The following is a 15,204-nucleotide window of genomic DNA, read 5'->3' as shown; positions in this document are numbered from 1 at the left end:
AGTGGGCCCACGCATATCACTATTTACAACACTTAAAATTAAACGCTATATGTGACATTACTTTCCAAGACAATGACAACACAACGGTCTGGCACTGGTCCAATATGTCTGGCTACCTGCTGGTTCCCACCAGCGCTGCAGTATAAATGTTACCATACACAAACAATTCATTCAAAATGCATTAAACATTTTACTACCCCTAAACTCAGCCAATGCCAGTCTTACAAAACAGGAAGCTAAACGCAGATCGACAGCTCACAACCTGCAGTAGAATAGTGGTTGTCTGCAATGAGATCATGAAAATACTGTCATTTAATACTTTAATAATTTCCACATACAACATCCTTGTGTTTCCTGTCTAGGCTTGACAGGTGCGCAGTAGTGAGGTAATACGATATATCGCGGTATTTTGGGTATGCTGTGGGCATAGCGCGGAAATTTGATATCTTGGCAATAAAATCTGAGGGGGGAGGGGCATTCAGGCAATGTTAATGCTGAAAATACCATATACCGCTGTTTGGACGGTATGGAAAATTACATGCCCTGGCCTACTTCTAGCAACTTATGTAAGTGATTAATTGTCATTGTTGACACACTACAGCACAGAATGCACAACAACAAAACGTGTCCTCTACATTTAACCCATATGTGACATTGTGACATAGCAGGGGGCAGCTAATTCAGCCCCCGGGGAGCAGTTCATGGGGGCGGTACCTTGCTCCAGGTACCTCAGAGGTGCCTTGCTGGTCAGGGATTCGAACCAGCAACCTTTCGATCACAAGCGTGCTTCCCTAACCATTATGGAACCCGCATAGGGTGACGGTAGGGGTTGGGGGAGTTTAATTTTTCCCGTGTACAAGGCTGGGGTACTAGCTGGATGGGATGCCAGTCCACTGCACTCACACACTACAAACAATTCAGAAATGCCAATTATTCCAACTGCGTGTTTTTGGACTGCAGGCGGAAACCCACACAACACGAGGGGAGAGTGGCAGTGCCGGTGATTTAATGCTGCTGCTGCTGTTGGGGAGCTAAACTGTTAGGAGCAGGTGCTTTTAGCCCCCGCAGTAGATTTTGTTGGCTGGGAGGAACGTCCCTTCATTTCATTTTGCCAGGTTGGGGGTGTAACTGCTTGCAAATTCGTGAACAGTTTCCTTCAGACTAACTTGATTCTGAGAGTATATTATCAAACCTGTGTTCAAACCTGTAATTTGACTCACTTAAGATTTATATAAGCATAAGGCACAATTAGCTATGTAGGATAATAAAATACTAAATAAATTCTAACTTCTAGCTCACATAGCCCCCGTGTATATTTTGGTCAAAGGAGGATACCTCATTCATAACAGCAAACCTCAACCCCCAAGCCCAATATATATATCAATTCATTTTGTTTTTTCTCAGCAAGATAGCTAAAACTATATATTTGTTAAGTATAGGTCTATGTCTAATTTAAAAATAAACTTTATTGCGAAGCAGAATTTGATAGTAGGCAATGTGTGGGCTTTTGTGCAAGAGTGAAAAAAGACTCAGATGGAAAAAGCAGTAGAAAACGGCATTACCTCAAACCTACACAGTGTAAATAAATTAATAGAAGCAGCATGAAAAATATAGACGCTACAGTCATTTTAAAACGCATAGCCTTGAGAGCTCATGAGAATCATTCCGTTATCAGGAGAAAACGACATTCGCTTTCTCATGATATTGAGAAAATAATACCAGTATCACAAGAACACCATATAAAATATAATAATGATATTTAAGAACATAAGAAATTTACAAACAAGGGAAGGCCATTCGGCCCATCAAGCTCGTTTAGTGAGAACTTAACTCAGAGTTGTTAAAATCTTATCTAGCACTGATTTAAAGGAAACCAGGGTTTTAGCTTGCGATACACTAACAAGAAGACTATTCCATACTCAAACTACACGCTGTGTAAAGAAGTGTTTTCTCAAATTCAGTTTAAAATGTTCTCCCGAACATTGCCATTCTCAGCTTAGGTAATATTCAGATTTTAGTGACAGAAAAAAAAGAAACTCTTTTTGGAGGGATGTTGTGGGGGTGCTATGGTCACTGTAGGAGGGGCTAGAGCACCCCCCAAAGCTGTAAGAACAACACACAGTCCCCACACACAGGGCCAGATCTGAAACACCAACCCTGGAGGTGTGAGGCACCAGTACCAGCCGCTGAACCGCCGTACCACCCACCACATATATCACAATATATATTATTCTCTTAGTTCTTTGTTTACGCAGCGTATACAGCATTTCAATTTGCTGTCAGATAAAACTATCTGCTAACATGCAGAGAAAACAGCCGTAACTGTCTTGCTTCTCCATTTTTCTGTACTGCTGCTGTGTGTGTGTGTGCGTGTGTGTGTGTGTGTGTGTGTGTCGGGGGGGGTCATTCCTTCAAGATCCGTTTAAATTTGACCAGCTGCAAAATAATGTGTTGACGTCCTTGAAGACTGAAAAATAGAACACCCTGGTCTGAACAGACTTCATAAGACAATAGATAAGGGAGTCTGCTTCTCGCTCACCCCACACAAAGGAAGATTTTTTTTTTATTATCTGGCTTATGATCAGAACCACAATAATAGTGCAGCCTCTGCAGCTAACGGTGGACAATGGTACGGTAGGGGAGAAAATGCCAATTTTCAAGGTCTCCTGTTCTACGTGATAAACGATGTACCCTTGTGCCAAAGTTGACAGCAAAACACCTGCCTGGAACAGAGACCAGCTGGACACTGAAACGTGATCAATGTTAATGATTTTACATCAGGGGTTCCCAATACTTTAAAAAATCAGACGAAATTGTTGTCTTGCATTCTGGGATCCCTATGAAACACCAAGTTCAGGATCATGGACTCTGCTTTCTTTACGAGACCAATAAAGTTTAAATGGAGAATTTTTAGGCTGCCTTCTGCTAACCCTGAATGATAACATTAGCACAGACAAGGAATCTGCAGCCAGGAATCTAGAGAAGTAAATATTTGTGGTCTTTTATAAAAAAAAAATACATTGCTGTCGCCCAAAACCAAATCTCTGTTCTAATATTTGTTTCATGTTTCAAGCTATAACTTGATTTGTAGAAGTATTACAGCTTGCAGGCAGACATCGATCAATTTTCTTTGCAGACAGACTGTGAGACAAGGTTTTGTTGGGTCTGGAAAACCTACATTTATTTATGTAGCAGACACTTTTACCGAAAGTGACACACTTTTGAGAGAGCGTGGTCAGCCAGTCCAAGAAGCAATTAGGATTAAGGGCCTTGCTCAGGGACCCAATGGTGACATCGCTCTGTCAACCACAGATTTGCCGACCTTCTGATCAGGCACACAGAGTCCTAACCCAGAGAGCCACAAATCACCCAGAAATATGGCGAAGAAAGAGCAAACTAGAACTTTTTAGCAGAGGATAGAGAATCTACTGATTTTGTGTATGAAGGTGGCGATCAGATGGAAGAATCTCTTAGATGAAGGCAGTCATTCTGTAGTATTTTTTACCTTCTCAAGGGCAGATCCTGCAGCCAAAGTGAGCATGACCATCACACAAAGCTCTTAGTGGGATCTGAGGGGCTTCCATTATTGAACCTCGTAGCAAGGCAATCATGACCTACAGCCATTAACTCACGAATGGCTCACAGTTAGAATTAAAAGGGATATTTCAAAAATTCACTCAGTCCACAGGATATGTTTAAGAAAATTTCTGAGGACAAGGACAGTTTTGGAAATGTAACAAAAGTTCTTTGCTGGATTACTTGAGGACTAAGTGAGCTTTGGTTCCCAGCACTGCAACACATGATGGCGAAACCAGAGTTTAGGTCATTGTTGGTCTCATCTCAGAAAAAAGATGAAAGCTGATTTTTTGAAATTTTACTCTTCAATTCCACGCAATGGCTGCAGGTACGAAGGACAACAGGATGCTCTAATCTACAAAATTCCTGTTCTGTTTTTGGTAAATGTTCGGGAGACAGAAGCTGAATCAAGGGCAAAGCAATTAGGGCCATCAGCAGTGAATAAAAGAAGAGCACGGAATTAACCTACCATTAATTTATCTGTAATTGATCACTGTTCCCAAGGGTAAACTTAGCCAAACTCCAACATTGGCTAGAGGCAGATACCAACACACCACAAGTTACAAAGGATGCGATAATCAACCATATCCAGTGTCACATCAAATATTCCTCAGACACTGACACAGAGCAGGGTGACAGAGCTGATTCCTGACATATGAGGATGGTACATGACCTCACTAGGTGTTTTTAAGCTGTCAGTCAATGTTTTCTTATAAAACAGCAGAACTTAGCCAATAGGAGACGAGGCGTAGACAGGTGCGCAAATAAGGAAAACCTGCACTGCCAACCTTGAAGTTAGATACGACTTGTCTTAAACAAATATGGCACTATCTGCTGATACTACAATGCCCCAAAGTAGGATGTGGCTAGGTTAAACAATATTTGAAAATGTACGTCAAAGCAAAACAGTATAATAGTTGTAAACACACAAGTTAAATACCAAAATAGCAAGATGGTGGTCCTGTGGGTAGCACTTGTCCTCTCAAATCCAGAGCAGCAGGCTCAGTCCTGGCGCGGTCCTCACGTTTGTGACAGCTTAATACAGGTACTTTCCTCCTGCAGACACACAGTTCAGGTTAACCGGGGACACTAAATCGCCCTTAACGCATGACTGCGTGTGGGCGTCCTGAGAGGCATCAGTGCCTGAGCCAGAGGTGCATCCTCCCCTTACGCTCTACTCGACTGGAGAGGCTCTGCTTCACCATCGATCTGGACCCTCACAGAAATAGGTCGCTCCTATGACTAATGACCAACACTCAGATCACTATTCAGATAACTACTCCCCACAATCCTAACTGAGGTAAGAGGCCAGGATTTGGATGGGGCTGTACCCACTTAGCCTTATATACACAGCTGTGGAAAAAATGAAGAGACCACTCTATATTTTTAAACAACTCTGCATTTGTAAACCCTAGTGTAATCGTGGTTTTGCTGGCAGAAGGCAACACTGAGCAGCAGGTTGCTTCCAGGTTCAAAATTTTTCAAAATACACAAGAATAAGGTGATACTGGAGATACTGGGAATGACCAGAAAGCAGCCAGGTAAAAGGCGGAAGCGATTTTCCCATGCCAGGGTTAACTGTTAACTTACAGTATCTGACAGGTTTTCATGATTTGTAGGAAGACATCAAGTGACCTTCAAAAGGAATGGGAAACATTAAGTGCAGGTGAGAACAGAGGCGGACATTTCAGGTCCAAAAAGTGAAATTCCAAACCAGGATTTTGTTTCAACTAACCAGTTGAGTACTCTGTGACTGTGACTATTTATGCTCAATTGGCTGGTTGAAACAAAATCCTGGTTTGGATCTTTATTTTCTGGACCTGAAATGTCTGCCTCTGGGTGTGAAGTGCACTGCTAGGATAGTTTGTATCAAGCTCCTAGTAGCAGGACTGAAGTCCCATATAGCAAGGAAGAAGGTCTTCATTAATGAGAAACAGGGAAGAACCAGGCTGCACACCCATAAACTGAGAAATGAGTGAAACAAAAAATTGTCCTATGGTCTCTTCCTTTTCTCCACAGCTGTATCTAAACTGCTGTGTGTGAATAGGTCAATAAAAGATTCAGTTAAATACATTAACATGCACTTGTGTTGATAGGGAGTTCTGACTTCATTTGATCCAATGTGGAGCTTTGTTCTCATGCTAGGAAACTCTGAGAGACACATCTGTGATGGTGTGTTGAGGTCCTGAAACCACAGTGTAGTATCATTGTAGACATGTGCCATTTCAATTCTACTGGTACCTGCCTACTGGTATTGTCACTTTCTTAACATGAAATGAAATTAAATGAAATGGACTTACGTGGATTATTGTCAGCGAACACGAACTTTTATCGTGCGTTCCATTCGCACGTGGTTAGTTTGAGCCTCGTCTCCCTGTTCACTATATTGCACGAACTTGGTAGTTTATAAACAGCTAGTACAAGTATTTGGACATAAATCAGAGCTTTGTCTTACTATTTTAATCAACACCCGCACATTAACCGATATAGTCTAGTTTTTAAATCCATCTGACATAACATGCGAGCATCAATGAAGCTGTTTCAGGGAAATTACATTATTGACAGTATTCCATCTATAGTAAAAAGATACAATCGTCACAGTGGACATCCACACTTTTCATAGGACAGAAATGATACATACAGCTGAGATCGAAGATTGGGATCTGAGCACAGGGTCTGGTCATTTATACAGCACCCCTAGACAATTATTTCACATTATCAGAGCTACAGAGGTTATACATCTATCATACCACTTCTGTTAACAGACAACGTTAGTTGCATGGACATTTGTCATTTTGAGCCAAGCTATGCAAGAACATCTTGGAACGGTAGAACAGCAAAACTCAGCATATTGGCAGACTTTGCTTAATATCTCCTTTGCTCAACTAAGCTCAACAATGTAAAGGTCACGGGTTCAAATCCCAGGGATCACACATAAATTGTAACCCCTCTACTATAAGTTGCTGTGGATAAAAGCAGCAGACAAATGTAAATGAATATATGAGAAAAGACCCTTGACTTTCTCGTGCACAAGGACCCCTAAACTTCACAATTACTCCAGGAAACTGGTGACTACACTTCAGTGGAAACCAAACAAATACACAGCCTCTTCATGAAAGAAAAACAATGAAGCAGCCAATGCCAGATCAGCCCACAAACCCATCTCCCCCTGTAGGTACATTCCCCTAAAGGAGGATTCCTGCCAGAACATGTACCAAGTCCGTGTTTTTCATCACAAAACAATTTCACATGCATCCAAGAGATATTTTAGTCCATCGCCCCTTGAACAGAGCCCTGGATTTTCCAAAACAAATCACAGCTGCTTACTTCATAAAGGAATTTTTATTAGAAGTGTATGAAAACAAGAATTCCCTCTACAAATCATCAGCAATTTTCTGATCTCAATAATCCCAGCCTCATTGGCTCCTTGTCTGTCTCGCAGTGAGTGTAGTCAGCTCGTTAATACATCACGAAAGAAAAAGAAGTACCCCCCCCCCCCCCCCCCCGCCACTGCCCAATGGATCTACACTGTCACAGGAAGATAAAAGCTATTTACTGAACGGAAAAATTCCTGAGGACTACAGAAGCAACCGGGATAACGGCTCTGAATTCCCATGGTCCAGAAACAACCGTGCGTAGGCTAATATTATTAGATTCCCTTCCCAAAGCATGACAGTCCAATAAATGCAGCTATTCATCACTTCAGTCCCCAAAGCAAAGGACACCAAGAAAAAAGCCCAGCCGTCCACCAGCACTGTCACTTTATTGGAGTGCCCCAAAATAACTGCTATTGTTTATACCCAATATTTATTATCGTGCTGACATTTATTTGTTTGTCTGTCTGTCTATTTGTTTATTCACTCATTCATAGTATTTATGTCCGAATCTGCTGCTCTCACCTTTTTGCCTAAATTCTAAACATTCCAATGTTGTTTACATGTATATTGTGCGTTAGTCTTACCTTGATCATTTATTTATTTATTTGTACTTTTCCTGTTTACAGCTGCACTTTATGTATATATGCACTGAATGTATTACTGCATATGGCTAGTGAGACAATAAAGCCCCACTTGGCTTGACTTGACTTAAATATTTGCAAATGTGTTTCCTCAAAAACTTGTACACACCAGGTATGTCATGACTAATCAACCAGTGAACAGCACCTACCTAAAACCCGGGTTTAAGCCAAGCAGTACATTAGAATTATTAGGTAATAGGAGGTTTAGCGAGAATAGGGAAGGTGTAATTTATAATTGATGCCTAAGGATGAAGGTTTCATAGTGGTTATTCCTGGAAATTTGGGGTTTTGGCTGGACTTAACATTCCAGTAATAAGTCAGTCATCAAGGGCAAAAAATTTGACCATTCCAACAGATCTATAAAAACAGGAGTAATGGAAGACAACATGAAGTACACAAACAGCCCTCCCTATCCAAATAAGCTATAAATTATGACTGTAGTCACATGACTGAGCCAAAAATCATGAATAGGAGCACAGCAGTGATGAAAAAAAAATATAGGCCTATATTCAAACTCAATGACAAGACAAAGTTTATTTTGAAGTTTCTAGCATTGCAATGCCATCGAAAAGCCTAACGTAACCCAAAAAGTAGAGGTCTCCCACATTTCTTCCTCAACCGACGGACTGGAAATTATAGCACCACTTCGACACACCCCTCCAGGGAAACTCTAGGCCTAAATCTGACATTAAAACACAGAAGGTCTACTCAGCTTTTACAGATGTGAAACATGCCCTGTGTTGGAGATCTGACCGCTGACAGGCTCCATATGTACACCTGATCTACTTTGGGTCATGAGCCAAACCACAGCGGCACAACAGCGTGGCCAGTGTCCACATCAAGAAAACAGTCCTGGCACCAGTGGACGTTAAGGGAGGCCCATGTCCAATTATTGGGGAGGAGGGAATAACCAACCTGGTGATAAAAACGGCAAAACAGAACTTCCCTTGTAAATAAGGAGAACATTCAGTGCCTTGGAGAAAGTTAGGACATACGTTAATGGGAGGTTACATGTGTGCCACACAGAGATAAGGCTGAACATTCAAACTGAAGGTTATCTAATGGTGGGAAGGGCTGTCCGGACATCAGGATAAGTATGCAGCAACCGATAATATTCATCAACTGATATACTAACCAGAATTCTAAAATAAGGTTTTAGTTGACGGAAGATTGAGTGAGGAACAGTAAAGAAATCAGCATTTTTCAGACGTCTATGTGATTGAAATATAACATGCAAGTAATTCGCTGTGAAAAAAGTCACCTTGCAGTTCAAGGTACAGCATTGTTCACCACATGGGTTAAGTTACCAGCTGACCAATTGCAACATAGCAACCCTATATGAACCGATATACCCGGCAATAAAACCATACTTTAATATCACAATACAGGCAGATCTAACCATAACACCACAAATGGTTATGGTTCCAGGCGTGGATGTCACCGCTGTCATTTTCCAGCCATTGGTCTCATGATTACGCCGGTGCAAAAAAAAAAAAAAGGTTCATGGAAAGACGGATAAAAGATGGAAACCCAAGACACACAGCGCGGAGTGGACTTCATAGACCGCGCACACCGGCTGACAAAACGCTGATGATCTGTGCTGTACGCAGAAGTGACTGGTCGGCTATGTTGTCAAACAATTAATAACCCCGCGGCGCTGTCAAGGACTTCATTCATTTTATTTACTGATTTATAAAATCGTCCAACTTTTCCACCTACAAGGACGAAGCATACCGGCAGCTGTGGGGAAGCTGGGTTCACAGCGGCCGTATGTTTAAATTGCCACGCCCCTTCACCATCCACTAAATACGCGCATAAGGAACATAGCCCGGAATAAACTGCGATGAAGAGGCATGAGCAAGCATGCAGGAAACCCGAACAGGGCAATTATGACAGTGGATCAGTGCATTTTAATTTGCAGAAAAGCATTTGCGCAATCATATACCCCTGAACAGACGCGACAGCATCCCTCCCCCCAGCCTGCCCAATAATCCGCGCATGAAATATCTCAAATAAAGATCCCAAGGCGTTCTTCTGCCAAACGTGCACCGACCTGCTCCTTTCGCTTCTGCCATCGACCACAGGGGCTCTCCTCCAGGATTTCGCTCTCATCTTCGCTCTCCTCCTCTTTTCCCCCAGACCCCGAGTTTCTCTCCGGGACGGACATAGTCATTTTTTCCTTCTTTGGCTTTTGATAGGTTTTATTCCTCCTTGTCCTGTTTTAAAACGTAACAAGGCTCTTGTCGCTCAAAGACGTTGCGTTTATTTAAAATAAAAGGGGCCGGCGGTCTCCGGCTTTAGAAATAAGACGCCGACCGCATCAGACGGAGTCCAGCTGGTCGCCGACCGCACACGCAGCCTCCGACACCGCACAATGCAAGCGCCACCATCAACGCATGGAAAAAGCTTTCAAGGCATAAAAACCGGCGAAAAATCCCACACCATCGGGTTTTATATTTAATAACTGGATCCTCCAAACGTATTGTGCGGACCCACTTAAAAAACAATCAAAACAGGATTTCCTTAAACAGAAAACCGGCGCATTAAAAATACTGTCGCCGGCGATCAATTATAATGTAAAACGGCGCATCCGATCGCACGACTTTATTTCCTTGCCGCAGTTCTTACTTTCTACATGTATGTGCATAAATCCCATCGCTCAGCGTGTCACGCATCTTACAAAGATGTGTGTTGTTCAGCCTCCGGAGAATTTATTTCGCTCTCCAGGCTACCGTAATGTTTGTAAAGCGAGTGCGCAAAAAAAATTCGAGGCGTGATCAAAAATCTTGTGCACAGCAAAATGATTCAGTACTCTTGCAGATATAGGCGTCAGAGTGAGGGTTATTAAACGCCTTCCTCTGTCTAGTCTTAATGAATTAACTGAAATCTATAACGCTGTTAAGGTGGCAATTTTGTCTTTTTCCATTTACCTTAAATGGGGAATATCTCAGAATCATGTTATGCTTTCCTACAGCTGGATCAGGTGACGCTATAGTAACAGTGTAAGTCACATGGTTGAGGTCCAGGCACAGGGTTAGGGCTGATTAATGTTAGTGGTCCTGCAGGGACTTCGGCAGGGTCAGCTTTAGGGGCGCGCTCCGATTATAGCCAATCACAGAGCAGCTCTGACCGCTGCGTAAGTAAAGACCGTGACAGCACCAGGGCAATGTGTGAAACACTATAATAGCAACATGCAAATGAAATGACCTCCCACAGAGCCATCCTATACAAACTGAATTACACATTAGACCATAACTTCCCCATGCACTTCCCTCTACAAATGCAGCGTCATTACATAAACACTAACAATAACTTTTAACTGTAATAAAAAAAAATCCTACTAGTTATATGGGTGTGGCAGCGTATTACTCTCACCTCACACCTCCAGGGCTGTGGGTTCGAATTCTGCCCCTGGTCCACGTGTGGTGTTTGTGTGTACTTCCAGTGTCACATGCGTGCATGTCCTCTGCCGTGCGGTCAGTCTTGCTGGGATAGACTCCAGACTTTTCATGGTCCTGTACTGTATCAGAGTTTGGAAGGTAGATGGATATATTTTATATGACCAAGCCAGGTATAATATACTGGTGTACATATATATATATATATATATATATATATATATATTTGATTTGATTACAATTTGTTGAAAAGAATTAAAGTACAGTATTTTGCTAACTTTACTGTCTAGGTGTAGAGAAATGCTGATCTTACAGAATGCAGTGAACACTCTACAGTTTGTATGCATAGCAAGCAGATACATCCCACTGTTCATTTGCAAACTTATTTGGATACATTTTTAGAAGATTTTCTAGTATTTCACTTAATGTAATGGGAGAACACCTATTACAGACTGAGGGTTTGATGTTGTTCCCCACCTTCCCCCCTTATTGACTTGACGCCAGACTCCACATCAGATAGTCTGGAACATTTTGTGAAAAGGTCCATACATCAGAAAAGGTCCATACATCAGAGAAGGTCCATACATCAGAGAAGGTCCATACAGTACATCAGAGAAGGTCCATACATCACAGTGAGTCTTTGAGTGGAAATGATGTTGGGGGCTTGAATTGACCGCTTGTTACAGATAAACTCTTAGCTATAAACTCTCAATTAGCATGATAAATGACCCAGAAAATCAGTAATATTTTATTTGGTAATTTATTGTTACTATAAGTACATATCACTCTCCTTTCTAAAAACAAATCATTTACAAGCAGTGTGAGCCATCATCCAGGTGGATTTTTGTCAGATTTTTATCGATTGTAGAAGATTAATTGTCCATTTCATATGATACAATGTTGTGAACTATATCCGAAAGGATGCTGCTGATCATTTTCTGGTCGTACTGATGAAACTAACATCTGCAACAGGACAAACTTGTCAGTGTGTGGCCCTTCAGAGCCAGAAAGTCTGTTTTACACATGGAGAAGCAGCACGGGGATGAGAGAGGGGAAGCTCCGATTACACACGTGCTGCTGTAACAGCATCCTGCAAAATGCAACAATGAATAGCACGCCTGTGAATGGAAACAAAGCAGCAGATATGTGTGTGGAAGCAATGCTTTTAGTGGTATCTGTCCAGTCTGTTAGCCTCTGTGTTGGCCATGTGCTTCTAGCAGAGAGGTATGTAGGCAGGTAGGGAGCAAGGACAGTGTAAGAGAATTCATATTACATTAGAGATACTTTATCTATACCCAGGAGCGTATACTGGGGCGGAGTCACTCGCCCCAGCTAAAAGCTGATTGGTCCCTGGAGTGCCCCATCCCCTCTAGGCTTTGTGTGGTCTTCTGGCAGCTGATGCTTATCATGAAAATGGAGTAAACAGATGAACAATTAATAAAACACAATTTGGTGCTCGGAAGTATAAAGGGTTTAGGGGAACATTGTCATCATCGTCGTCATTGTCATCGTCATCGTCACCATCATTGTCATAATTATCATCTTCATACCGCTTCTCCTGCTGAGGATGATGGTGGCAGCATGCCCAATAGACCTCGTATCAAACATCTCCTTCTGAGGCCCAGGTCTTCCCAAGCCAGTTGGAGGATATAATCCCTTCAGCACACTTTAGGATTTGGGACATTCATTGCAAGCAAATGGTTCTGAAACTTCCACCCTACACAACCAAGAGATCGTTTTGTTAGAAGCATGATAAATGGGCAAATTTTAAAAAAAGAAAAATTGTAATTATACTCCTTTATTTTATCAGTCAGCCGATCTTCCACCCACTTATCCTGAAGTGGGTTGCTTGGGCCTTGGATCTTATCCTGTATTTCATTGGGCACAAGTCAAGGAAGGGGTAAGTCAAATATTTTCTTGCTTGTATTTTAAACATTCTGAGTTGATTAAAAGTGTATTGATTCATACGAATTATTTCGTGACGCAGAATGATTTTAAGATCCATTATATTTTCCATTTTAGGAACCGCATTGCCCTCCAGAATGTGTCCTTTGTCTGCCCCCTGCAGGTCAGAGAAGCAGCACACTGTGAGAAACAGGGCATCCATAAGCTGTTTTTTTCTAAAGGACCCCCACAATATAATGAACTGCAGTGGGTTGGTCTTTGCTTTTATAAATGCTATAGTGAGAGAGTAAAGTCAGCCTTGTCAGTGAGCAACAAATGGACGCACTTAATTAGAAGAATACTGTTCAGATGCTGATGGAACGTTCATACACTGACCTGTTTACACAATGTTAATATAAAATAATAGATCAAACAAAAGTTGTTGATTTGTACATTCAAGAAAAATGAAGTATGCAATTTTTCATCCAAAGTTTTTTTTTTTTGCATTTCTTGGTAAATGCGCATGTTTTCATTTAAATAATTCCACGTTTTGTTGTCCAGGGTTTTTGGACATGCGCCCTTCCTGTTACGGTTTATATAACTTACAGAATGTTTCGCTTGTTGAAGCAGACACTAGTGTCTTTAATTTTGTAGCCGGAACTGTGATTTGTGATGGTGTATGGAATGACGGAAAGGTGGCTGACCCTCTTTCCTTTCACCTGCGTGCTCCTGTGTTTGGGTGCCGCCCTTGGCTCGCTCTCTGATGTACTGATGTCCCTAACTTGCCCATAGGGTCTGAATGTGCCTTGTGATGTCATCCTACCCATAGTGCCTTGTACCCTGTGCTTCCTGAAATTGGCTCCAAGCTACCACAGGAAAACTGTACTGGGTAAGTGGTTGAGAAATATGGATGGATGGGATTTATTTAAGAAGCAATAGCGTGTCACCTCTCATCAAGGGATCGTCACCTTTGACGGTCTTCTAAATTCCATACAATAAGAAATATTTTTAAATAATTACTTGCAGGATTTAGGAAGCAATATGGGGTGCTGACATTGTGTTTTCAGTACAGAGCAGAGGCACATTGTGATGATAATCTCTGAAACCACACTGATGGATGTTCAAAAGTATTTTCATATTTTTGCTAATGTGTTCTGCATTATGACAGAGTACATTAAATGAGATGTGACCGTGTTGGGGATGGGAGCATGACTTTCATCAAACAGACAAGCGTGGCAGGCGTGAGGTCATGCTAGTGCCCAGCTGGAGCTCTGGACATTACTCGTGTCCCCTGGATGACACAGGGGACCACACCTTGTCATCGTCCCTCTCCACAGATACAGGTGACAAGTCCTGAAGGTGCCAGGTCCCTTGTTTTTAATCCGCTACATGACCTTTTATATATGCTGTGATCAGGGCTGAATTTTAGGGGGGTAGGGGGCCCTGGGCTAACATCATCATTGGGGCTGTAGCTACAGCAAAAACGGCTGCTGTAACAACCAGAAAAACAATTGGGGCCTTTTATAACTCGGGGCCCATGACTTCAGCCAAAGTCAGTCTGTGCATATAGGTTAAGGTACAAATGATTGGATTTAGGGGCTGTTACTATGCTGATCTAGCTTAGAATCAAAGAATATCATGCTGTACCTTATAAATGCTTTATTTCGATCTACAAATATTTTACATTTTGTTTATTTCATCAAACTTTGAACATGATTCTTGGTCGAAATAAGGAATTTTCCCGATGCATACTTTGCATTCAAAATGTGATTCTTTAGTTCCCAATACCACGATGGAAGTAATTTTGAAGTCTATTTACAAGGTAATAAAACTGTTACATACACGTAAATGGGTGTGCAGATTTGTCTCAAATTGAAAATTTCACTCCAGCCAGCTAACCATAGTTGGTATCCCTGCAGAATAATAAATGTGACTTCGTACAGGACGGTACTGTACCGCAGGGCCACGAACAGCAGAAGCTGCGCGATGTTTTCAGGAGTGTCACCAAGTAATGCGTGCATTCATTATTATGAACCACTGTATTTAACCTGAATTTCTAACATAATAGACTCTATGGTACTCAGTTTGTAAGTGCGAGCTGTCCGTAGGTTGGACGTTCTTAACCTGGGGACTGCCTGAGTTGTCCTCTTCTTTCATACAGTGGTACACTATAATGCAGAAGATGACTAAAAAGGTCATCTTAAGGTTCAAACCAGCAGTACACGGTATGCCAAAACATACCTCAACCCTGCTGGAGAAAAGATGTAATCATTTTAATAATCCTAATTCCTGTGTTTTCATTCCAATTGCGTCAAATAATATGATTTC

At 41.8% G+C, this 15,204-nt stretch overlaps 1 protein-coding gene across 3 annotated transcripts in view; it reads right to left on the bottom strand.

Moving 5' to 3' along the window:
- Nucleotides 1–10,348, bottom strand: part of LOC111854624 (nuclear receptor-binding protein 2-like) — a 62,723-nt gene extending 52,375 nt beyond the window's left edge. The window contains exons 1-2 of one of the 3 annotated variants that reach the window (XM_023832770.2): nucleotides 9,648–9,779; nucleotides 4,517–4,632 (exon numbers count right to left, since the gene is read on the bottom strand). Coding sequence is in view for 1 of the 3 variants with exons in the window: in XM_023832769.2 (XP_023688537.1) it covers nucleotides 9,648–9,767 (120 nt within the window). In the remaining 2 variants the exon portion in view is untranslated. Of the gene's footprint in view, nucleotides 1–4,516; nucleotides 4,633–9,647 lie in introns of all 3 variants that reach the window. The other 2 variants (XM_072711745.1, XM_023832769.2) reach the window with 2 other exon arrangements.
- Nucleotides 10,349–15,204: the final 4,856 nt, after the last annotated feature.

The sequence above is a fragment of the Paramormyrops kingsleyae genome, chromosome 1 (assembly GCF_048594095.1).
Source record: "Paramormyrops kingsleyae isolate MSU_618 chromosome 1, PKINGS_0.4, whole genome shotgun sequence".
Lineage (NCBI taxonomy): Eukaryota > Metazoa > Chordata > Actinopteri > Osteoglossiformes > Mormyridae > Paramormyrops > Paramormyrops kingsleyae.
Note: the sequence above shows the minus strand (reverse complement) of the source record. Positions and strands in the feature narration are given on the sequence as shown.